Genomic DNA, 27,165 nt, shown 5'->3' with positions numbered 1-27,165 from the left:
AGATGCTCACTGCACACTTTAGAAAATGTAGGCTATATTTCTCAAAGTAGTGGGATATCCTTAGTCTTTTTGCCCTGGTGTGATCATTACATTGGCAGAAAATGATTATCGAATTTGGCACCAAGTTAAAATTTAAATCTCTACCTAATTCTGGAAATGACGTTTGGGGAAACTCATATCCAAATATCCAAAAAGAAGATTTGTTTCTAGAAGCACAGAAATACAAAACACATCTTCAGTCCTAGAAGAAAAAAATGCCAACTTTTCTTCCTACCACACAGTACATCCATAAAATATTTTAATCTAAAAATCATTGCTATTTTTTTAGTGTAATGCAAAATAATTTTGCCTGCCCTTCTAGAAAACAGCCGCATTCTAATACTTTCTCATTAAAGTGGATTTTTAAGTTGGATAATAAATGGAGCTGAGCCAAGGAACGGGGAAAATGCAAAGGGTTTTTACAAAAATGTTCATCACTTTTTTTTTTTTATTTTTAACTGTAGGAATTGAAACAATATTGATTTTATACAACGTGAAAAACACTTTATTTTAAAAATCAGAGAAGCTCTGAAAGTGTCTTTGTAAATATTTCTATTTTTTGCTAGTGTCAAAATTTAGAGAAATCTCAAACTCTGAAAAAAAATCAGTGCCAATATTATGCCTCTTGCAAAACCAAACAGACAAATATTCAAGGGATGCTTTTGTGTTATAAAGAAATGCGACATAGGCCCCAGACTGAGAGATCATCCTTGCTTAGGAAAATATATAAGCCAGTACTTAACATTAAGTACCTGCTCAAGCCCATAGAAATCCTTTTAAAATTAGTGGGATTTAAACACAAATACAAGTGCTATCCTGAGCAGAAGGAAAAGCTATTTAGCTATATGCAGAAGTGGTTTTCCCAAATTGGGGCAAAAGTCACTAAAGCAAGCCCCATCCCATGATAGTATCGTGTCATTCAAAGGTTGTGCTTGCGTGTGGGATGGGGTCTGTCTAGGCGTGCTCCTAGCACTCTTTCACTGCTCTGCACGTTTCCCTGACTTTTATCAGAAAAGTTTCATAGAGAGAGGAAGACGAGTCTTCTCCTGACCCTGATTGGTGGCTTGTGAGGCTTCGGAAACATTGACAGCTAGTTGACCACTAAAGGAATTCACTCCCATCATTCCTGCATGGACTGACGTGTTAGCAAGGGCGGGGAGCTGGTTGTGATTGCGGGGGACACTGTAGAGTGCTTCTGCGATGTCTGCTGCTCTTTTCAGGATTATTTCCTAGAGGATAAGGGAAAAAAGGAATAAAAGAGTTACCAATGCGGCTCTAACAAACCTTTTCTTACATACTAAAATGAAATATTTCCCTGTCCAAAGGCAAAAACTAGATGCTTGTCTTTCTAAACCAGTTGGCTGACTGATAGCTAATGCTTATAAGATCTGCTGCCTTCATGATAAATCCTGACATCTGTGGTAAGAGAGTTGGAAGTTTCAGTCCCAGTGGCCACGCTTCAGTATAACAAGACCAACTGGCAGAATGGGGCTGGAGCCTAGACTTACTCTACCTGAAAAGCTATCTTTAGGGTAAGATTGAAAAATCACTGGTGGCAAGACATAATGCATACCATTGCCCATATTATATAGATTCTGGTGAAAGTGGGCAAATGCCTCCAGGGTTAATAACACGTTGCTTTTACAAGCACTAAATTCACACCCTTTACAAAAGAAAACAAGCAAACTAAACCCCACTCCAGGTATGACATTGCCCTCTATATTTATTCTGGTCTCACATTGTAGTATCACAAACCTTCAGCCCCTGATCTATCTATACATTTAAGAAATAGCCATGTTTTAGAATTGCTGAAGTAGAATGCATTTACCTGGTTATTATGTGGCATACCATAGAGTGCTTCTACTAAATCAGCAGCCCTCTTAAGTATTACTTCCTGTCAATATAAAAACAGATGCATTCCTCTGAGTTCAATAAACTCCTTGTGGGGGAAAACAAATATTAGAATCTTTTATACTCTTCCATTAGTTGCACCGTGTTTTGTGTGGGTTTTTTTTCCTACCACCAGGTACACTTTGATTGTAACAACTCTCAGCAACCACTGAATGGTGTTAAATCACTAGTTCATCCTATTCACACACATGCTTAATCAAGTCAAAAGGTGAGAATCATTGGTGCTGCAAAATAAAATACATCACTCAATTGTCTCTACCATCTGCACTATAAACCACTCATTGGTTTATTGCAGAATACAATCCTGAGGTCATTTAAAAGATTACTGCAATCAATGTCATTCATAGCATGTTATGAATCCCTTCAATGTGTTTATTTTATTCTTAATTGCATACTGCAGGAATTGTGACCATACCCAGCAGGCCACATTCAAAAGATATCCAATCAGTCCTATGCTACCGGTAATGTAACCTTTCAACTTCTTTGGTTTGTATCCTGATATGGTGGGTCAGGTAGGATCCATGTACATAAAATGATGCACAAGAGGAAAACACATGCTGTATGAAAGAATGGCCCAGTATGGTGCAGTGTTTCCTGGAAACATTCCCTGCATGGACAGCAGAATTTAAAACAGCCTTGGATTTAGTTCTCCATTTGGGGTGATTTTTTTTTTCTCCATTTTCCTATATGTTCTTTTAAACTTAATATTTCTTAGAGTATTTTAAACTGGCATTCAAGTAATAATAGCATTTCCTGTGTTCTTACATTTTACAGTGTGGAAAAATCTCCATGAACTATCCTAATAGAAAATGTAAAAATGCGTTGCAGAATTAACCTAGAATAATTTTTTTTTCTTATTCTTTCAAAGCATCTAGCAGATTCCCAATTGGCTGATCAAAACCAGTCAAGACTCTCCTTTGAGTAAAACAATATATTTTTGCAATTCCCAGCCCCTAAGTATTGCTTGAATATACTAACAAAATGCTATTCACCACGGTATATTTCTGCAAGTAGCTCACAAAAATAGTACCAGTTCTAAGGATTTTACAGTTTTCTACAAAGTTAAACTTTTTAACTTAAAATATTTTACACAATAGCCATATTTTATACCAAAAAGAAACAGTAATGCTCAATTTTCATATACTGTAGACTCTGATCAGAAAATAGAGATATAATTGCGTTCATTTTGCTGTCACCATAACCTCTTCAAAAATCCTTGAACAACTCTTCAAATGACAAGCTTTTAGATGCATATTAGCATTTTTTTCAATTTTAAATTCTCTATAATATAAGATAAAATAGTTGTCATACTGCAGTAACTACTTATGACATATATAATGTCCTAAATTCAAAAATGAGATGGAGGATTTTTGTACTCCCAGTAAACATTTAGGCTTGCCTTCTGCTGCACACACCCCTCTCTCAGAACACACATTTAAATGATTTTCCATATAGGAACTGAGATGTAATATATAATTGATGCATTTTTAAATCACTACATTTGAAACAGATTCTGAGGAGTTAAGTTGCTACAGCCTTTTTCTGGTTTTTTTGGGGGGTTTTTTTTTGGTTTTTTTGTTTGTTTGTTTGTTTGGTTTTTGTTTTTTTTTTTTTTCTTTTTTCCTTTCTGTTGTGGTTGTTGTTTGGGGTTTATTTTTGAGTACCTTGACCACAACAGTTAGCAGTATAATCATGGACGGACAGACTACAAACAACATCCAGGTACAATCAATCCTTGTTGCTTTACCAGAATCATCAGAACACTGAGTTGCCCTTTTTGCCTCATACTGAAGGTACAAACTAGAGAAGAACAGAGATGTTACTGAAAAATGTTATCTTTTTCAATCCATGATTTTAGGTGGAAAATTACTGCACAGGTGTTTGACTTTGCAAACTAGGATTTATTTCACTTCAGTAGAAATTGTTTGCACTATATATTTCACTGATGGAAAATTAGAATGTGATACAGAGCCCACAGAGTGCTTCGGAATACTGTTAACCTAAGCTGTCATTATGCCAAATTACTAAAAAAAAAAAGAAAGTTTAAATAGTCATTTCTGCTCTACCTGACTAATCATAGTTATTTATGCAATGCTGAGCTAAAAACCTTAGAATGCATCTAAAAAGAGTTTGAAGACCATGTTAAAAAATGTGGTAATTACATGGAATCTTACAGCCACTCTACCTAATATCAAATAAATTCCAGTTCTTAAACATCGGAAGTTCTTTGATGCCATATCGAATTGCATATAAATAAAACTAATTGTCGTGATGTTTTGTTGAAATATGCTTGACAAGTAGCATTCAATTTTCCTAGCTAGTCAATGGTTATATTTTTTTCAACATTTTCAGAGACTGTAAATTTGAGTATCATACTTTCTCTAACAATATTTTCACACAATAAAAGCATTTCTTGTTTATGACATCTTCAGATCATACAAAGTAGATGTTACACAAAAACTCCTGTGTCAAGTAGTGGTATCTTCTATTGAAGAGCTGACGGTAGTTCCTATAGACACAAACTAGCTTTAAAAATACACAGTAAAATGCTACGACAGACATGCTCAAGACATTAACTTCTTGTTTTCTGACTGCGCCTTAAACCCTTTGCAGCTCTGCTTAAATTACCACAGAAGCTACTGTTACGACTCCACATACAAAGGAGCCCCCAAAGTCCTCTATAAGTTAGAGCAACAGACCTTGCAAGGTGCTTGGATTGCGGTGACCAGAAAATTGTTCTCACCTCCATGTCATTACGCTCACAGTGAAGCAGCCCCCGAGCATGTTTGTGTTCGGGATCTAATATATTGCCTTTCAATCAGAGCTGAGAGCCACTGAACACATAGACAGAACATGACGAGCAGGTCAGGAAAGCAATAAAGATTTTACAGAGCTGTCCAAGGTGCTAAATTTACTCAATAATGGGTTTGGCACCATAGTGTTAACCTCTCATTTACTACCAGTTTGAGGGACTAAATTGAAGTAGCTGACTTCATTTACCTTGAAATGTATATTTTATGACATTATGTAAGTAGATTGAAAGGGCACTGCAGTTTTAACAATTTAAAGGCTAGAGCATGTTTAAGATGAAGCTTGAATATTTATTGTATATTGCACTTAAACTATATTGTATATTAAAATGCATTGATTAAATTTGTAAAAGGTATTATAAAAAAGGACAGCTAATATAAAAGATCTATGTCTTTTAAAATCCAATTGATACTGCATGTTACCACTGCAATGGTGATAGATAAACAGATAGATAGCTGGACAGAGCAGCAGACAGACATCAAAAAGTGAGTGAAACTCACGTTCCATAAAAAGAAATCTCTGCATAAGCTCAAGGTCTGTTATTCCAGATACTCCTTTGTTCACAGAAATTTTTCTTTGCCTTCATCTCAGAAGCCTAGATTTTCATAGCAGTAAGTGGGCATCATGTAAGGTCCTTCCAATTGAATATGCAAGTGGAAATATTTCCTGAGAGAGACAGAGTTTGACTAAAGCTAATATCTAATTTATGGGGGCATTTGTCAAGAAAGATCCACTCTTCTATTAATGCTAAAAGTCTGACAGCTTTCGGTTTAAAATAAAGGACTTTACAGCATTTAGTTAGAGCTAAAGTGAGGGTCTTCTTGTCTTGCATTTTATTTCAAATGAGCTTCATTTTATTTCTATAAAAATAACAACTGAGCAAATATTGAAAAGAGGAAAGGTTACTTTAGTGATTAAATATGATGCATCAGAACTCTGCCCTCCATGCAGCAACACACCACAGATCCAGAGGCCATTTTTCTTCCAAACTGAACCTGATTTTCTACTGAGGGATTTTTACTTTTTTTAATTTTTGAAACAGGAATGTGATTAAATATTTTAATCAAATTTTTCTCCTGAAAATACTAAGGAATGTTTACATAAGCAGAAGAGGAGGCTGGGTAGTGAAGTCTGCTGCAACTTTGCATATTCCAAAATTACTGTAGGAAAGATTATATAAATCATACTGGAACGACTGTGCTTTTGAGGCACAAAGACTGAAATTCAGATTGAATCCACTTCTGACAGCAGGTACCTTGAACCAACATTACAGCAAATCTGCATGTTTTGTTTGTGGCATGCATTCCTTCAGAAGGAAGGAATTAAGATCACAAAACTTGCATTTCAAGTTTTCACATGACGAAAACATTTTGTGTCAAGTTTTATCATGATAAACACATTTTCTGCCAGCTTTAAAAAAGATGGGATATTTCTTCTGTTGACATCTGCTTACTTTTTATTCAGCAACTAGTGAAAAAAATCCACTCTGTGTCCCAAAAGGGCTGTGAGTCTAGTGAGCTAAAGGGTATCTAGAATTACACTGAGTTATTTGGCTTAAGTAACTAAATTAGATAATGTTCAAGGTACTTGTTAAATCTAAATGAATTTTGTCAAGACGAAGCTGACCACAATATATAATACTCATCAGCCACATATTGTATTATTGAGACCACCCCAAAGGATTTATGTACTTGTGGAGGGCGTGGGGGGGAAGCTGTTCTAGCATACTCCGAGGCATTTATCTTATGTGTTGTCTAGATATCATATCACCTTCTAATGCTCTTTAGCATTGTAATACAAGAGAGAGCTCATTCATCTTCTGAAAGGGTACTTAGGGATGATGATGTCATTCATACTTCCTTGACTCTTATGTCTGACCTCCTGGCTCTGCCTTCTAACTTCCTACTCTCATGGCTACTTGCAAGAAAAAAACTCTTCTGCAGAGTCAAAATGTTGAACATCAGACTCCAGTTTCCTTTCTTCACCTTGGAAAGGTCACATTCTGAAATTTCAAGTCAAAATAAAAATAATTTGTGCTCAAACTTCTCCTTTGTTTTTTAATGGGTGAAACTATAAATGTGCTAGTTAAGGATATCTGTGTTAGAACTAAGTTTTAAACTTAAGCTTAAAATTTGTGCATGCATTATATTTTAAAAGATAAAGATAAAATTGTGAACACCTCTTTCAAGTGTGAAGGCAAAACCAACATTTTGGTAGAGAGCCATTTAAAAGGATGCCACAGATCTAAAGTGCCAGCCATCTAGCTCGGTATACAAGAGTTTCAGCCTGTCCAGAACCTCCCATCTCTCCACATCTACACTGAGAACTGCATTATTGTATCATTTTCAGCAATTATAGTTTTATAAAGACTCATAAAAGCCACTCAAAATGTAAAGATCCTCCATTTACTGTAAAACTGAGGGAACTATGCCAGCCTAATGGGAAGTATAAAATAACAGGGCCAATTCACTAAGAAGATATTTGTACTCACACAAAGATGAAAACTTCTCTAGCAAACAAACAACTGAATTGTTTCCGTATATTATAATTGAATCATACTGAAGAAGTAAACACCATATAGATATTACAAAGACAGGAAGGCAAAATGAGAGAGAAAGACAACATACTTCACTTGAGGGGTAAAAAAAATAAGGTTCTGCTTACCGCTGCCTATAGGATGGAAGTGCACTGAATTCCTGTCACTGAATGTCAATGGCAATTTCCAGAAAATAAGTCTACAGTGGGAGCTAGAACCTTAGCTTTTCCAAGTCATTGTAGTCTCATCAGCCTCCACCCAAACTGAAAATCACAGCCTAAATCTACAGCACTAAAAACAGTCATGCATGACCTTACCACCTGCTCCACAATGAGCCAACCTTATAAATAAAATATAGAAAGCCTATATGAGGCAGCAGAAAGAACAAACACTGAAGTGCAAATGCGAGCAGGCATCTAGCCATAAACATTGAGAATCGATGATTAAAACTCCTCTTAACCACAAAGGTGACAAATGCATAGCAATAGGGAAAACACACCCTATTCAGTCCCCATTGCAAATACTGCTGACAAAAGAAGCAACAAAATTATGACGATCACCTGTAAGTCTGTCCTTGCAAGTCTCCCATCTTACCCCTATTATCCTCCTGTTAATATGGTGTACTTAGATACTAAAAAAAAAAGTATCAGCCTCCCTTTTTAATCCACACCACTCATGCCGCTGGTCTTCATTTCCATAAATGATGGGCACATAACAATGGCAACAGAATTAGTAGCTAGCACAGGTGTGTACTCCATCTAGATACACAGTAGCATGGAATAAACTAGCATTAATATAGTTGCATTGGAATAAGTCTTTGAATAAACTGACATTTGAGAGTCTGGATGCTCCCACCATATTATCATCAACTGAAGCAGCTGGCAAGTAGTTTGGATGGTTTTGTCGCTAAAAGCTCTGGAGTTCTCTGCTAATGTTAGGTCTCTAAGTCTAAAGGAGAAGAGTGGGTGTGTGAGAGCAGATATGCAGAACTAAAATCACTCTGCCAGTGCTTAAATCACCTCTTTTAGGGACTTTATCCAATGGTGATTACATGACCCACACCGATGTCCCTCAGATAGCTGTAGAACCTTGATTCTTCTAAGTATGTTTACAGTATGTCTTGCCTCAGACTCCTAAGCTTACCAGAAAAAGGCATTTATAGCTACCTGCAGGAACCCTTCAGGGTTGTCAAATTTTAACTCATGAGGCCAAGCTACCTTCCACGCACACAGAACATGGCTGGTAGATATTACTACATTGTACTCATATCTATTCACATCCTACAACACATCAACTGGTAGCTGGAAGATGTCAGTCATATTTGGGAGTCACTAACACTGTCATTAAGAAATCGACACTGTGGTAATTCTCTGGCATCTTCTACAGCATTTCCCACAGGTTATCTTGCAAGCTCACACTGTGAGGATCTAAGGACAGATCCCCTCAGTTTGAAACATAGTGAGATCACGAAAGAAAACACAATTTTCATGCTGTACAAAAGACTGCAGTATTTTTCGCAGCATGTAAAGACCAGTTCTTCTGCACATATTTTTCCTTAGTTATGCAATCCCACCTTTCATACTGTGATCAGTTTGTCGGATCCAGTGAATCAGAAAACAAAATAAATGAGATATACAAACTAGCTCATGAATGGGTAAGTCCACATAAACTCAATTCAATGGCTAGCAAAAAATTCTTCACCAACTTCCTTTACAGAAATTCCTCCATCCCACCAGTTTACAGTGACTCATACTATTCCCATCTATCTAGACAACAAAAAGGTTTATCCATGAACATATGAATAAACAAATGATAACACTAGATTCTTTTCTTCTATCTGACCTCAAAGGTTTGCCACAATGACCTAAAAGCACATTCTGTGCTTTAAATTCTCCTTATGTGCCATAGCTACCTTCAGTCCCTGGGCAAAATATATAGAGACATGTACAAAGCAATCTCAGATAGGAACCTCAGGTATTTCTTTTTGAAAATTTACCCCAAACTACTTGTACCAGCATCTACAGTACTTTGAAGCAGATGTTCATTATTGAGATTAATGAGCTTTTACGTTTGGGTTTTGGTTTTTTTGGGTGGGGGTTGGCATATGTAAGATTTTCTGATAGTTCTTCCTCTGCTCTTCATAGTATTAACATTCCTATTTCTTGAAAACAGCTGCAGATGAGAGTTGCAAGAAAAAAAAAAAAAAGAAAAAAAGAGTTATTACTCAAAGTCTTCTCCTGACCATTTTATACCCATATATTTTTGGAAAGTTGTCAAAGTCCCCTTATGGAAGAAGAAGAATGTTTTGAATTATTTGAAGGGTCTGGACTTAAGTAAACTCAAAAAGAATTTGGAAAAATGAACAGAGACACTAAATTCTGAGACTGTTGTTCAAAGATACTGCACAGGCTGTTTTAGAAGCTTTACTCTGCAGATCATATCATTGTGCCCATTAGAAGAATTCCCTGGAATACTGAGGATTTAAAAAAAAAGATTAAATGTGGCTTGTGATTTTGTGTGTGGCACAATGTAGATATCCAATTATGTATTTGTAAGAGTGAAAAAAATTTTACTCGGCAAGTAGACAGGCTGATATCTATTTTCCATCATTTGTATACACAAAGACTTTCCAAACACAGATCAAGTTGTATCACTTTTAAATTGTTCTCCCATTAGGCCAAATCTAGAATGTATTTGGTGGCATAATTCCCTTGACTGCATTTAAATCTGTAGAGATATAAAATTATGTTTGGTATTGCAAAGCAAGAATATCTGCTGAGTTAAATCAGCAGAGATATCTAGCACTTAAAGTGTAAATTGTGCATATGTGTTTTGTCCGTTTAATTTTCAGAGTTGGTCTTTATTAATGCATTTACTCATATAAATATCTAAGTATGCCAAACCAGCTCTTTTCTGTAAAAAACAAGCGTTCACCTATACGCAATTAAAGACCCACCAGGGTTTTCTTCTAATGAAGGGGAAAAAAAACCAACAAACCAGAACAAAACAAAAAAACCCCAGCATATCATTAAGATCTGTGAAACTGTCACTTTGCTGGATTGTACGCTTCAGGTAGGAAGTGTTAGTAGAAATTGAGAGTTTGGGTTACATTTAATAGCAGGAGAAAAACTGAAAAATAAGATGCATTGAAATTCTGACCTACAATGATATTCCACTATGTTCTGTGGAGAGTGAGTGCATAAAAATGTTGAAATAGAGACTGGAATAATGTTGGTAGGTTTTAGTATTACAGTTAAAACACTGCTCAGTCATAACCCCTACAAATGACTACTTTCACTTACATTTTATCATCGGTATAATTAAAAGAAGTCTCTTGAAAGGGGCATTCTCATTACAACGAAGGACCACTTCAGACCCAATTGAAATGAAAAGACAGACCATAGATTACGTGTAGATACCAAGTGGTAATTTCTAGGGAAGCATAAAATGCCAAATGTGTAACAACTATATTTTATAACTATGTGTTCAAAGGACTTACAGTATTTTATTGTACAAAGAGGCTTTGGCTCAGAAAGACTACTTCAATGAAGTGCTTCCTAGCATATATTCTGAAAAATTTTCAACTCGCTTATCAGAAACAAAAGATATTTTGTTCCTGACACAATTATTTTTAATTTACAGCTTTAAAAATTCAGCTGAAATTATCCAAAGGAAGTATAAATGTTGAATAACCATGTATTTAAGAAATTAAATCTATCCAACATTTCACAGAGATAACACTATCTTTCTGTGTGCACCTCCACAATGTAAAAGCAGGCACACCATTTTACACAATCTAGGGTTCCTTTTTCAGTGGTGAGTGAAAAGACTACCATTGTCACTACACCAACATATTTTATGGAAGTGCTTCAAAACTCGCCACTGGTTTTTCAAAATACGTCAGTATTTCGGTAACTTTTTCGATCATCAAAAACTCTTAGCTCTCATGATAGTTTAAAGCTGAAAAAATGAAAGAAAAATCAGATTATCAATATATTAGTATTATGTCTTTCCTGTTTATTAAAAAATCCTTTTACACTCATTTTATTTGTCAGAAGCTCACATTTGGAAAAATTAAGCACCTCTAATTGTAAAATGTTAAGACTTCAAGAGACAAGATGCAATGTCCAGATGAAATTATGAATATAGCATTATTAGTAAAGACACTTAGGTCATCCTAAAGAACAAAATTAACAGAGACAAATTCCAAAATTTCTGTATCTTAGATCTCCCATAATATATGAACAAGAAATGTGTTACATACATGAGGCACTCATTTAAAAAATGCTCCTGTGTTTTGTTTTCATTCTCCTCTCGACAAGCGTATAATTCGTCATCTATAGTCACAAATATATTCCAAAGCATTCTTTAAAATAGATCCAAAATGCATATCCGTGTTTATACAAGTAGCATGAGATTGTATGCTATTGTACTTAGAGGACATTTCAGTCCAGTTGAGTTATATCAACATAAGTTACATGATTGACTTTTACAACAGAAAGAAAAGGTTGTACTCAAACAACTGTTATTGCCTCAATGGAAGAAAAATCAATGAAAGTAAAATGAACAAGAGATTTTGTCTGAGTTGCAGTTAATACTACTGAAGAGCTATGGATATTAGAAGGTCAACAAATAAATTAGTCCAAGTGTTATGAAATGAATGATTTGGCTTATAATTGTATTGAGTGCAAATTGTTCACTGCCTATTAGACCAAGTAATTTTTAACCATGGTGCCTCAATTACTGTTCCATAAGCAATAATATAGTTGTAAGAGCCACTGGTTCGATCGAGTGACCTATGAGACACACCAGGACAGCTGACTTTGCTATGATGGATCACTGAGCCTGATCTCCAAATGGTGCCAAACCTTCCCTTCCCGTGAGGAGATCTCATAAAAGAAACATTACTGCTTGATTCATTTTACCAAAATGTTTGAGTTTTCAAGTGTCAGCAGTTGAGTAGAGATTGTGAAGCTCTGTATTTCTTAGAAGAATTACGACAACAGGCATCCTATTGCTTCCAGCACTCTCTGCTAAATGGCATCATGATGGTTAGGAGGATGCTTTTTCTGCTACTCAATTGGACTGTGTTGTGAGAAATACACGGCAATCATATTTTACATCACCACGTAAACCACTGCTTAACACCTAAAAGTAGGCTAGAAATGGAAACTGAAGGTGAAATTATAGACATTACTTCACACTTTTGCAATGGCCTGCATTCAAAGATCTCAAAGCACCGCTTTAATGGGAACAAATTAAACTTCACAACATACTTTCTAGGAAAATATTCTCTCCCCCATCTTCATCAGAGACAGTCTTAAAGCGTAGCAGTTTGGCTGAAGTCACAATGGTCTATGGTTACAACCAGGGCAAGTTTTGTAGGGTGAGGTAATATCTTTTATTAGACCCACTGATATGGGCGAGAAAAGGTACAGTCAGCACGCAGGAAGCAAGGCTTGGGCACCCAGAAGCTTGTCTGGTTTTTTTCCAGTTGTATCAGTTAGTCTAATATAAAATACTACCACTCCCTACAAATCCTGATAGCCTTAAAGAGGGAAAAGAAATTAATCTGATATTGCTTTCATGCTATGAAGTAACAGACATGGCGCTTCATGAGGAGGAAAGGCAGCAGCTGCGTTGTCCCATTGCTCCTGAGGGCATGGTGTTCCCTGTGAGCCAGGACTCGAAATACGGCAATAAAGGTCTCACCACTCTCCCCGCAGGACTGGGCCTTAAAGGACTGTAACTACGCAGCAACTACGCATATCTGCTCTCTGCCCACATATAAAAGAAACTGAAGATGTAAGTGCAAATCCTGAATTATCAAATAATCTGTGCAGAAGAAACCACAACAATAAAAGGCTAATTAGAATAGATTGTACCACATACAACCAAATCCTGTTTATTTTGTCACTCTGCTATATTTTTGATAAATCACTACATTCAAACAGTCTATTGGGAGGGTGATTTTCCATTTCATCTCTCCATTGAGCAAAAATGTGCCATGTGACTGGAGTCTGAATTTCAATTTCACCAGCATACAGTTGAACTGAATATTATTTGGCACAATACAGTGTACAACTGAGCCACTAAATGGCTGATTTACTAAATTATTATTAGATGAGCTCTTGCTGTTCGAAGTGAAAGTGCAGTCACTGTCTCTCTTCATGGTGTGTTCAAATTGTTCTGTGTTTAAATATTCAGCATGAGGCTAATGTGAACTGATGAACTGAGACTACAAACATTCACTTTCAATACAGACAGAGAGACAGAGATGCAGCATATCATGTGGCCTGCGGAGGTGAAAATGATTTATATTTAAGGATGGTGCTGCCTACTTCCATTACTATAAGATATTCTTAATTAGCTTTGCATTTGATTCAGGAGTTTGGAAATGTAGCTAAAAAACAGCTCCAAAACGGAACTAGCTGTGTAGCTATGGTGGCTTCAGAATCCCGGTGAATTGGTACTTGAGCCCGGGTCTCTGTCACTAAAGTGCATGAGCTGCCACCGCAGTTTCATACTTTACTACCTTTAGTATTTGAGTTGCCACTTAAAAGTATCACCTGCAATTCCAACCTCAGCATCAGAAATCCTAGGAAATGTAGAGGACTGACCCTGTTGTGTAATTCTATGACTTTTTGAGGTGGGGGGAGATGGGGAAAAAGGAAAAAAAAAATTTTTTTTCTAAAAGGTTAAAAAAAAAGAAACAATTTCTTTACTGCCACCTGCTGGAGTTGACAATAACCCTTTGTCATACTAAAAGAACAAGCATCTTCACTTAGAGGACAGTTACGGCAAGCATTTAAAATACTGTGATCCCAGACACTTACAGTAGATTAGAATTTTTTATTGGTGCTGTGTTGCCATAACAACATAAAGACAGCAGATGACTTAAGCTAAGCTTGCAAAGCAAAAGGCTGCTCATCTGGCAGTTAAAATGAATACAGTTCACTTCACAAGTTCCCCATATGGACCCTTAGTGTATGGTAATGAGGATACCATATGGTGGGAGAAAATGCACAGAGAACAATTGTGCTCTACTGGATGAGTGAAGTGAGCAGGAAGTTATGAGGAAACGCAGGAGGGAGATTTGTGCGTGTGTTCTCTAACTCAAGGGTTTCTTTCAGAGGGGGGTTCTCTCTCTTCTTAATCTTCTTCTTAATATATACATGCATAGAAATGACAGAGAAACATATTGTACATTTTGCAACATCATTCATCATAAACTGTCAGGTGTGTTTGTAAATCAGCTTGGTAAGATCTTATAAATTTGTAATTCTTAAAAGGTAAAAGTGCTAAGTTTTTAGACAAAGTGCAGGAAAATTTAAGCACTTCTGACAAGTAGAAACATTAGTGGTAATCATTTTAAAAATGCTTGCATCTTTCTGCCTGCATGTTTAGCTGTAAATAATGCCGCAATGAATAAAAGCTTTAAAAAGGGGAGGGGAGGATGAAACGGAATAAATATTTTTTATTTTATTTCCAAAAGGATAAAAAGTAATAGTTGATCAGAACCATATGCATGCAAGATTCTGCTGTAAATGTACATATGCTATACAGTACGCTGTACTAACCAGATCCTAAACCTGGTAAGACAGCTTGCTAAAGGCTGCAAAGTCAATTTTGTACTACACATGCTTCATAAAAGATGAATATAAATGCATTAGTTAGACACGGTGAGCTAAATTAGAAGGTCAGGCAGGGCTGGAAGGGCTGAAATATCACACAACCAATGACTGTAATTACTCTTTTTTTAAGTCTATTAAGTGGTGTTGTTCTATCAAGGCTCAGGGGTATAGGACATGAAGTACAAGATAAAGTAATGTGTATTTATTACTCCCACGGGATCAATTTACTAGATATTTTCAGCTCCATGGAGCAAAATACACAAATGCAGCCTTTGTTACTTTCTTCAAACTGTGGCTTTTTCCTTCAAAAGCTCTGCTCCTCGAAGGGACCGTGTTTACCTGTTTGGTATCTTCCTGCCACCCTCCGTTAATTGTTGGATTTAAAAACAATAACAGTAAGGACACAGGAATAGAGAAATGTGGGGATCCCTCTTACAGGATGTTCAAACAAGTGGTTTGAGTTGCTCAGATGGAATGTGCAGAGTAGAAAATCCAATCCCAGGCATGATTTTTACCCCAAGGCAAAGCAGAAATCGGGAATGGAGAATGGCGCAGAGCTCCTTGTCATCATGTTAGCCCTGATCTATTAAAAGTTTTGTCATAGATTCTAAATTACACCATCTGCTCTAATCATTTGCTGAGTAAATGCTGACCCACTTATAAAGAAAACTCACTGAAATGTGTATGCACACTGTTGACCTTCAGAAAGGAAAGGGCTCCTTGCCAGCCACTTGTATGTGGCTCTGCCCTTCAGCGAGCAGCGTGGCTCTGTCTCTTCGCTCTCCTTTCAGGCTCACTGCATGTTCCCAGACATGCCTCTGACATGCACCACCCCATAAGGGTGATACTTCCACAGCAGCCTCACGCATCTTGGTCGTCTTCTTCCCAATAGCTTTGAAACTCTTTCTCTGAATATTTTCAATAGGACAAATTGAAAACCAAACCCCCAAAACCCAAACAAGACCCTCAACCAACTAAATGCCCAAATTGTTAGGAAATGAAAAAAACCCAACTGTTAAGGGTTCAATACCAACCTTAACTCTGATCTCGCATTCCTATGAATTTTACAGTACAGCGTAGAAACCCCCAAGCACATCTCATGCCCTCCTTGCTATACAGATGAACTCCAACAGCTCCTCTTCACATGCTCCCTCTTCCTGCCCATACTTAGTATAAAAGTTTTCTAACAACCCTCTTGGTGGAAGAAAACCCCAAACATGCATTTTCTTAGCTGAAAATTACTAACTTAGGTTAAAATACAGTCTCTTGAGTTAGCAGATGGAGATCCATTCTGGAATTTCCGTTGGGTCTGTCTGAAGCAGCAAAGCTGAGTTTCCTTGTCTTCATTGCTATTTTAACCTCCACTAGCAAGCCTGGGCCAACCCACCCACATTTAGAGACAACCTTTATTTGCAATATAAACAATACCCATGTCACAATGGATAAAGGGCAGGTCTGTGGGATTTCATATGGGAAAAGACAACTGCTTTTGCCAGCCACTGGTTCTGAATAACCACCTGTCTTCTATTACTGTCCTAAACGAGGAGGTGGGATATGTCTTGGGGGGGGGTCTAATGACTGACCAGAGAAAAGGAGCCGAAGGGAAGGTGAAGCCTGGTTACGTGTGCTCTCCGCTCAGCAGGGAGGCCTCTGTGTGCTAGAGAGAGAGGCAGGCTCCACTTTCATCCACATGAAGAGAAACCAGAAGTAAAGGTCCCTTTCGGGAGGGCTAAGGGGTCTCCTAGGGAGAGCATTTAAGCAACAGACTGGGAGGGAGAGGATGTCAGATCACGGAGCGGGTCGATGCAATGACTTGCTTCTCAAACACAGAGTGAACAGTCTTGCGCTTAATTTAAATACAAGTGATGAGTTGTAAGAGTGGTGAAAACGGCAAATAAATTCTAGGAAATTGCATATAAAGAGGAATCATTGTTATTAAATCATTTAGGATGGATGTGTTTCAAATCTAGCTCACAGTTGAAACTGTTTTACAGCTATAGCTGTGGAGTTTTAACAAAATTGCAGAATCTCAACGTATCTGCCAGGGATTTATTTTAAGGATTGTAGGGTAGTTACATGAATGAACCTCAATAGACTCAACATGTCGCTGTGATCTGAACTCTAGTGATTTCCACTACAGTTATGCATGCAAGAACCAACAACACGTGTATTTGTGCGCACATATGCAAACATATGAGACAGGGAAATTGCACACACACGTGCAGGCTTATTCCCCAGCTCCACAGGCAGGCTTTCTACAGACTGCTCCTATAGTATGACGATATGATTTCTTAACATTAGCATCATGGTATTTCTTTTCACTTCTCCCCAGAGATCTCTTGTTTCCTCTGATCTGCCTCCTGTCTGTATTAGAAAGGAAAGACTATACCGCCCAGCACATTCCTGGTACTTGATCTCACTCCAAGCTTTGGGTGCTAATCCCACCACCTTTGTACTGCCTGTCTCTCCTCTTGGTGCATGTGTTTGTGCGTGTGTGCGTGTATGTACAGACATGCACATCTGCTAGTGACAACCCTACACTGGCTGCTTTCCCTGATTTGCTCTGTACAAGAAGGGAACAAGACTCTGGCCTATAGCTGGCTCCATAGCCCAGCTGCCAACATCAGCTCCCACTCTTTTTTCTCCAGAAACTTTATATTGCATTTCTACTTTAAATGCATCTCTACACCAACTGTCAGTCTAACAGTCCAAAGACCCCAGTTCCCAGGTGCTCCTGTTCTTCTCACTACGCGAGGACATTCTCCACTGGAATTTGGCTACTGAAGCACTGGGAGACAGAAAAAAAATTCAAAATCTGCCTTTTTTCTTTGCCTACTTCCAGCAGATAGCTGGAATATTTAAAAAATTCATCCCAAGCATGAACAATGAGCACTTCTGAAAACATTGGTTCTAAACTAGTGGAGATCAAACTCCTCAAATAGCCTCAATGGTTTTAGAAATGCCTGTTGACACAGACATGGCTGTTAACTCCTCAGCTCTGGAGGGCAGAGCATGTGCTAACCCTCACTTGATGGCCTCAACAATTCTCCTTGACTGCAGGGATAAGTAAGTCACACAGCAGAATGCTCTTGTTGGTCCATGGGAAGGCCTGCATGCCCTTATGAACACAAAAATTATAACCAGTTCTCTTTCTTGAAAGATCTCTAATTCATCAGTAATGTTTAAATGGAATAATGGCCACAAAAACTAGCAGCAATTATAGAAATGGGGGGCTAGGTGGTGTACTTATTTAATGCATAAGTACAAGCTTTTTAATGAACAGAAGCAATGATACACTGGCAGGACAATGAGGAAAATGGAAGAAAGGATAGATATTGAAAGCTTTGAGCACTGCTCTCTTCTCCGCTGTCTCGCTTTCTGTCTCTCTCACACATTTGCCCTCTCTGCCCGTGGTTCCACTGTGGAAGCCATATGGCTTCCAACTCTCTTCTAAGTAGCCACTGAGAATTGTCTATAGTGGAATACTGCCAAAGCCCTTCCTGGTTTAATGACACGGGGAAGAGCGCTGTGCAGTACTCGCCCAGCACAGAGACTCACTGCGTCCTTGATTATGATCCTGGAGCCAGCAAGCGATGCTGGGAATTGAACCATCAGTGCCTCAAATACAGAAGTCGACATGTGCCAACCCCTGCTGCATTCAGCCTCTGTGCGTGGCATATTAATGAGTCTTGAACTTGAGGTCCAACCTTCAAGCTTGCACAGAAGGAATTACCCAAAGACAAAAAAAAAAGGTCCTCTTCGTTCCGTTTCCTTCTAACTTTGGATAGTGATACTAGTTTCTCCACTGAGTTTGTTCAGTCCTAAGGCAGTAACTTTTTTTTTTAGGTCATCACATCATACCTCTGCATACACAACCACAATTTCCCTTGATTTAAAGATTTGAAAAAATAGCTTGAAAAGATACTCAGAACAAACACATTAAGCCAAGAGGGTATATGAGGGGACAGATGACTCAGTACTAGCCCTCATTTTCATACCTTATCCAGAAATACCTGCTAAATGTTGGAGTCAGGATACAGAGTTAGATGGAGCTTTCTTCTGCCTGTTTTTATGTCCCATGACACTAGATAGCAGGAACGTGTGGTTATCAGTTGGTAACAGTCTCAGTCTAAATGGGAAAGAGGCGGGTGTCCAGCCTGACGGCTGCATTCCCACACCAGCACAGAAGAGCATTGCTGGGGACTCCCTCAGTGCTGTGGGTGTCAGAAAGGGAGCCCAATACCTGTGGAAGTTGGTGATGCACTACAACCCCCAGCTGCATAACCCAATTCGGAATTGCTTAGTCTTATTTTACTTGAATTTCCTGATTTAGAGGAAAGCCATGGCCATCTACTAGTCAGCTGGAACATTGGGTTCAGGGAAGTTCTGTAGTGTTTCTTTTGGGCCTCGCAAATGCCTGGTGCATAGTGAAGGCTGGTCTTTTATTTTCTGAGAAACAATTTTTCTCCACGTGCACATTGGCAGCAGAGGCATGATACAGATGAAAGAGCCCCTACAGAAGGATGCCGTCTTTCTTTGGAAAGGGTTGCACCTCTGGAGGGAAATTTGACAACCTATGAAAGCTGTGTCCTACTGCAAATCTCTCCAAAAGTCAGAGAAAGGGACAGCTTGTAGAAGGTGAACAGAGCCAATGAAAAATGTAACTCTCCAGGACAGCATGTTTCTCTGGTGGTAAGAGGGAAGGACAACACATCATCGACCCTGCAACCACAGTCTACAGCCTTCCTAGGCAAAGATAAAAGACTTAACAAGCCTGTAAAAAAATCACATACCGAATTTTGTTTCTGTCAAGAAATAAAAGAAAATAAGTTACAGTGCTCATGAAATCTTCTAACCTTTGAAACACTTTAGAAATTTAACTAATCAAAGCCCACAACAATCCCTGATGAAAGCCTGCTGACAGCTCAGGAAGCTACAGAAGACAGGTCACAAGATTTACCCAGTCACAAAGGCTATACTGGACGTGCATTATTTCAGGGATCTGGCCTAAGGCATCAAAGCCCAGTCTGTTCTATGTCTCAGATCTGCAAATTCACATCTTCCTTTCCATAAGTCAAAGGTGGTGTTCTTCAAATACACACACTTGGCCTATTTGACTCCCCAGCTCACTCACTCACTAACAGCCATGATGCTAGAGCAGATAAAACACATGGTGGCAGCTGGTCACATGCAGTGACTCCAGCTCATGCATGCTATTGCTCAGTGTTCCTGTGGCAAAGAGCAACACTTTTTCAAATACTGCACCTCTTTCTCCAGTAGATCACAAAACTCACCACAAATTCTCACCAGAGAAAGTACAGTATGGCAAGGTAGCAAGAACAGATCTGAGTGCAGACCCAGACAGCATTTTCACAGTACAAGACAGAAGTACTAGAAGCCTATGCAAACTATTCGTTTCCTTCCTCAGCTTTTACTTGATAGAAATCAACAAAAAAACTCCCACTAATTTTGATGGGAACAAACATCAAATTACTTCACTATGCATTGCTGTAATTATTTCAGCAATCCTGAAATAAAGCAGTATATAATAATTATTATCCTAAAGCAATACATGGTGCAGCAGCAGTGGACTCACATTCCCTGAAGATCCAAATAACTTGATTTTATCAATGGTCAAGTTCTCAAAATTATAATGGCAAGTACTACTGTGATACCAAAACCAAGAAGCGTCATTCTTCTGTGAATAAGCTGCTCAGGTTCCAAAATACCAACCAAAAATATGTTCTTTGTTAAGTATTTCAGAACACAGAGTAAGGTTTGCTTTTAAGAAAGGCAAGAGCTGTTTGAGTTAGCTGTAACTCAGAAAGTCCAAGAAGTCTCATAAGCCTACAATGAAAGTTGCTGATTGGGCTTTATTGGTCGTGCCTCTCTTTCAGCTTATCCGGGTTGGGGACCAAACTGGGACCATTACATTTAGAGAGTCTTGCACTCTCAGACAAAAACATGCAGTAACCAGCTTTACCATATTTAATAAAACAACAAACTTTGTGCTGACCTTTGGCAAGCGTTCGGGGTCACCAGGGTGCCGGGGGATAACCTTCTGTAACCTTTGGAAACCATAGTCAATGGTGGGTTCGTTCAGAGCTGAAACAACAACAAACATCGTGATGTGACAAACGCATAGCAAGCAGGCTCCATTGCACTGTAACGATTGGCAATGCATTGCAAGACCGAGGAAGGATCACAGCAAAATCCCCTTTTACTGAAATCAGCACTGACTATGAAGTCTTGGTTCAAACGCTATTTGAGGTTGGTTCTGAGGCTTTGGTTCAAACCACAACGCAAACCTTCCCACTTGAGCTTCTAAAACGAGGTTGCTGGAAAATTTGGGGATGTTGCATACATCTTCCGAATAGGAAGCAATTATTATCTCTGAAAGCCACCATGAAATTAATTGGATAAATACTTTGCACCCCATCTTTCATGTTGGTTTTTTTCCTGCTTTGATATTATGAGGAAGGTCCTTTGTGATTGGAAGACAAAAGAAGTAACTATTAGGGCGTCTCTCTTCTTCCAGATTCTATTATACATTTAATATGCTCCATGTGCAATGATCACATATAATTTTGTTGTGAGCTACAGGCATTTGTCTTGGCAGAGGCTTTACTCATTGACACTGACTTCAGCAGCCCAGCTCAGGCTCCAATCAGCACTAAATTGATGCTAAAGACTTAATGAATCTAAAAAAAAAAATTAAAAAAAAAAAATCTATGTTTTTAGTTCATCTTTCCCCAGTCCTTGTCCAATAAAATGGAGGAGAGAAATGGTAGAAGTGGAACACTTTAATCTTCCTGAAAATGCTGGTCTGCCTGCACTAATCAAAGCTCTGATTGTGCCAAGCCTTTAAGCACATGCTTATCTGTAAGCACATACTTAAACCCATTTGCTTTCAGCAAAGCAAATTTGAGCATATTATGTTTTTATATGATTGCCTATAATTACAGGGGACTGCACTGAATGACCTTCTAGCTATATTTCCAGTCATATGATCACTTTAAAACTCAGATGTTAGTGAGACTTCAACATGTGCTTAAAATTTCCTAAGTGCTTTGGTGAACTGGAACAACAGTCAAGCATTCTCAAGCATCTCTAAACAACAGCGCATCTTGACTTTCCCATGCCAATAGAGACGATGAAATTTTTCACAGCAGTTTGATTGCAATTTTTTTGAGTTAAATGAAAAAAAAAAAATTCCAATATTGATTTTTATATTTTCAGCCTTTTTTTTTTTTGGTGGACAGGAAATCTGATTTTTTTTTTTCTTTTTTTGGTCACTTTAAAGTTTTTCTTGTTTTGCTTTAGCTTATTAATAACAAAAAAAAATATTTCTTGCACACGATCTGCTACTAGATTATGAATATATCTTGTACCTTTATGATGGTTTTGTTATGAGCTTTACTATGTGGCTAGAACGATGCCATCTGATTCTTGCAGAGAGATTTATCATCAGACTATATCTTCCAGTCTCACTTGTCTAAGCACTCTCATGTAGCTCAATGATGCTTATCCTACAGCAAGTAACACAACTCCATCAGTCTGATCAACATGGCACAATTTGTCCATACTTCCACTTTTTAAGTGAAGAGAACATTTTTTTAATACTCCTAATGTTAAAGATCTTTAGCCAGACCACATTGTTGTCATGAAAGTAGTATCTAATCCCTGGCTTATTTTTAATTAATTGGTGTTCCATAAACAATCCCACAAAACAGCCCAGTTTTTAAAGAAACTGTTCCATTTAAATTACTATTTTCAAACCACATTTCCACAGCAGATGGTTCTACTGGCAACCAAAGGGTCAGATTTTTATATCCTCCTGGGCCTTCAGCACATCCCAACTCCATAAGCTGGCCCAGCGATACTACTGCAAATTGAGGCAGAAGGAAGGTGCTGTAGGGGAATCACACAGTCCAGCAGAATCTCAACATTTCTCTAGTATCAGAAAGGAATCTTCTGAGCATATCCTGAAATTACTGTTACATTACTATCGTAACACCAAACTAGAAATCTTTCAGGATTTTTCTTTCTGGGCTATTGTCAGAAGGTTTTTTTGCCCCAGAGATCATGACATCCCTCTAGTCTCCTTGGGTTTTTTCACGCACTTCCCTTCATCAGGAATATCTAAATTTGATCTTTTATTTATATTCAGGTGATTGTATGGAAGGAGTGAGAATAAGGCTTTTCCCCTGCTTGTGCCCTTTTTGGTTTTTGGATGGTTGGGCCTTTTTTCCACGTTTCCTTTCACACCCTGGCCACATGCTGTCCACTCTGTTGTGTAGTTTTGCAGAAAATATCACAGTACCTGGGTTTGTAAACCCCTGGTTTCATTACCTTTGAGTTTCCTTACATGGCTTCTTATCACGGACCCGTTTAGTTTAGACCTTCTTCAAATTTTACAATACATTAATTTACTGCTATTTATATTTATTATAAAAAATAGCTGTTCTCTGAGAAGATTAAAAAACCCCTACAGTTCTAATTTACATTTCTTTTGCAAATATGTTAGAAGATTTTAGCGTGGTTCTGTCAAATGTATTTCTTCTCTAATTCAGTCTAGTTTATGGCCATTTTCCCTTTACATCCTTTGGGAAAGTAGTTACTAAATTCTGCAATATTATAAATGGAGGCCAGTTCTGAAATCCCCCCAGAGATAGCAGTCATTTTCTCGTATCTTCCCACACATTCAACACATTTGAAATCCACAGAGTATTTCCTGTGAGTATTTTCTGAACTAAATGACCAAAAAAAAATGTTAATTTTATGGCCCAATCTCACAAGGCATCAAGCATCCTCTGAGAGATACTGAAAACTTTCTGCTTCAAATAGCTTCAGCTTTACTTTAGTGGTGGGGAGAGGCTGCACACAGCAATTTGCAGGATTGGGTCCTAAAGTGTAGTTGTCAAATATCACTCATTAGTCTGTAGCCGTTCAACCCTTTCAGTCTTAGACAAAATGAAAAGAAGAAATCTTTAGCTGCCTGAACATCTAACCACAGATTGGATGGTATCAGCCCTCCGTTCTTCAGTGCATTTAGAATCCAAGTCAAATGTAATTTGTCGTATCTCGAAGAAAGAGCCCTGTTTAAATATTTAACCCCACCTTCAGTGTTACGGCCACACCAGTTCCTGTGTCAGTAGCTGGCAAAACTCCAAAGAAAAGGTGAAATTCTGATCTCCTAGCATTGTAGAAGAGCCAGTGCTCAGGCCACCATTAGTGGCAGCTAATGTACGAGGTCAGATGCCAACTTCATGCAAGGTTTTGCCTCTGTCCCCAGCGCGTGCGAGCTTGGTCTCTGCCTTTGAAGTCCATTCACAATAACGCATCTCCCAGTGCTCTAATTCAAAGAAAGTTGTCTTTTCCATGATTGGAAAAAAAAAAATCAATAAGAAATACAAACTCTCTATTTGTGTTCTTGACATCCATACATTAAAAACAAGCTAACACATACTGTACTTAAAATGCATTCCCATTACCCTAAATTTTAAAAGTACTATTGAAAGTACTACTAACTTTAAAAAACTGTACTAAATTCAAATAGGTCCCAAGGCTAATGGCAGCAATTTGTATACCAACCCAAACTGACTGGCCCACTTTTCAAAATACAGGTATGATAATCTTGTGGTTTTAAAAGGACATTTAAATTGAAAGACTGTGAATTTAGTACATAATTATACCAATAGAACCCTTTAACTTGTCAACTTGTAAATCTAAAAGGCTATCAATCATTTCTAAAGAGGAAATAAACCTTAAAATTCTTTGATTGACAGTGCTTACTTTTTATGTGAAAAAAAAAAGGAGTAAAGTGGCCAGAAATCCATTTACAAAAGTACATTGTTTTACATAGGTGAGTAAAAAGCCAATAATTACACCTCCAAAAGACATATAAATCAAAGTAAGTACTTTCCCCTCACTTACATATTTTAAGTTGCAGTAAACTTCAGGTAACTTTTTATTAAAATACTTTTCCAAATGCAAAGCTTATTGAAGCCATTAATAGAGTAGCATTTTCATTTAAGCTAATATAATCATTTTTGCAAATACAAGATTTAAGCCATTTTTCTCCTTCCAAACAATAAACTTTCAGCCTGTCTCTTGTGTGAATTAACTGAAATTACACCCAGGTGTACAAAATCTGTCTATCTATCCTAGTGTATGAGTTAAGGCACAATATTTATTATTCTTACCATTTTATGAATTACTTCTTAAACCCTTGAGGAAGAACTTTCTTTCAAATTAGACTCTAACAGAATAAGCCATGAAGCTCTTTATGCAGCAAGTCTAAAGCCATAACTCATAAAATCTAAGGCTTTTAATCAAGAAAATGCACAATGTCTATGGAAATAAGGATGTGTACATTATATTCATCTTTTCAAAGTCCAACTTATTTTTCAACAGAAATGCTGCTTATGCCTCTGAGAAAAATGTTTCCACCATAAGTATAATTTCAAATTCTATACAAATAATTTTAATAACTGCATGTAGATAATCCACCATCTTTAAAAGTCTCCTTCCCTTTTTTTTTTAACTAGTCAGTGGAGGGCTTTTTTTAATATTTCACATAATGAATTCCTACTGTGTCAATAGAACTTTGGTCGTTAATTGAATGACTGTCTGATGTATCTGAAAGAGGAATTTGTTTCTCTGGCCACGCTGCCAACTTACAGCAGAATGATCGACACTTAATATCAGCAATTAAAAGGACCTGTTCAAATATCATATGGAATTCGTAGCTTGGGGTAGTGTAGGAGAACTCTTCACCAAGGAAAACTCATTCAGCAAATGCAGAGAGTAATTGAATTAGACACATTTTAACATTATTATTCAAAGAAAAATAAACACACGCTACATAGAAGCATTATGGAAATATTTCAGAACGTAAAACATATCCAGTTAATTTGTTTCCCATGCATTCATGGTTTCATTTATTCCTTTTATTTTGCAGCCTTTGTTTCTTTTTCATTCTGTTTGACCCAAAACCAATGAGAAAGCAGCACTTAGACCTATGAACTTCCCATATGCTTTTCCAGTGGAAAAGGCTGTAAGGAGAGGGAAGGGACTCTAAAGGGCTCAAATAACAACAAAAAAAAAAAGGCTGAAGGCTACAAACAAATTGGCCTCAGGTCCACAGGTCTGACTGTCCCTGTCCCAGATGAGAAACCTGGTCTTGATTGTTTTAAGTGAAACACCCAGGGAAAGGCTGCACATGGCAGTACTTGCTCCTGTGGCACACCAGAGAGTTGCCGGTTTTCTTGGAAGGCAGAGGCATCAAGTTTGAAGAAGGTAAGAACGACCTGCAGAAGCACAGAGCTATAATGGCTTCAGATTATGTCCAGGAGGTTGTGGCTACAACAGTGGAATGGAAGCAGATTCTCTAGACTTTACCTTTGTCTCTTCACAAATCCATTATTTTTTTAAATTTGGCTCTACAACAAAATTAGACACCTAGTGACAAGTTCTGAACTATAATGTCAAAGGGATGGGGCTTTGGGGTCTACAATGCAGCTATTTTGAATTTTCTCCTGTCTGACAAGAGTAACTTCATCAAAACATAAATAGAAGTTGACTCTGTGGCCAAGACACGCTAAGTTACCCATCTCAACACTTCATAGTCACAAAAGAGTATGAAGGAATCCATGCCAAAAATGCTGGCGCACTGTCACAGCAACGAAGGCCAGGTCAGGAACACATTTAACGTGTCTCTCGGTGCCCAGATTAAACCAGGGCAGAATATTTGAAGGCACAGAGAATGAATATTTTGCATAAAATCAAGGGCAGCAAGGAAGGCAGACTCTTCGACGGGAGCCTTCCAATCTTAGCATCTCCAGAGGCATTTTATAGCTAAGGACTTCTTTTCTCCTGAAAGTTTGGCCTCTTTCTCCACCAACTCAGATGCCCACCTCTATAATCAGCTCTCTTCCTTTTTAATCTGTACTTCTGTCTGTATTTCCACACTGCTGAGAAACAGCAGTATGGGGTGCAAGCAGCAGCAACTGAGAGTAATCACGCGAAAGCTTGTGACTGCCCCCTCTTACTGAGCACAGACTCTATAAGGAGATGGAAAGCAGGAGCTCCTTCCTCTCGTAGAGGCAAGATGCTGCCATGGAGCTGATCCAGGGTATTTGCCTTCACTAACAGCCTGTGGGTTCTGCCTCCAGGCTCTGGGTGATTTCTGCTCGAAGTCCCTGACTTTAACAAAATAAAACCTTGACTCTC

General features: G+C 38.0%; 1 protein-coding gene across 7 annotated transcripts in view; it reads right to left on the bottom strand.

Moving 5' to 3' along the window:
* Positions 1 to 27,165, bottom strand: part of EBF1 (EBF transcription factor 1) — a 285,087-nt gene that overhangs the window by 13,807 nt on the left and 244,115 nt on the right. For all 7 annotated transcript variants that reach the window (XM_029998139.1, XM_029998142.1, XM_029998140.1 and 4 more), the window contains exons 11-13: positions 20,948 to 21,036; positions 1,868 to 1,933; positions 1,091 to 1,268 (exon numbers count right to left, since the gene is read on the bottom strand). In XM_029998139.1, the coding sequence (XP_029853999.1) occupies positions 1,091 to 1,268; positions 1,868 to 1,933; positions 20,948 to 21,036 (333 nt within the window). The remainder of the gene's footprint in view (positions 1 to 1,090; positions 1,269 to 1,867; positions 1,934 to 20,947; positions 21,037 to 27,165) is intronic.

The sequence above is a fragment of the Aquila chrysaetos genome, chromosome 22 (assembly GCF_900496995.4).
Source record: "Aquila chrysaetos chrysaetos chromosome 22, bAquChr1.4, whole genome shotgun sequence".
Classification (NCBI taxonomy): Eukaryota; Metazoa; Chordata; class Aves; order Accipitriformes; family Accipitridae; genus Aquila; species Aquila chrysaetos.
This window is presented reverse-complemented; position numbering and strand designations above follow the sequence as displayed.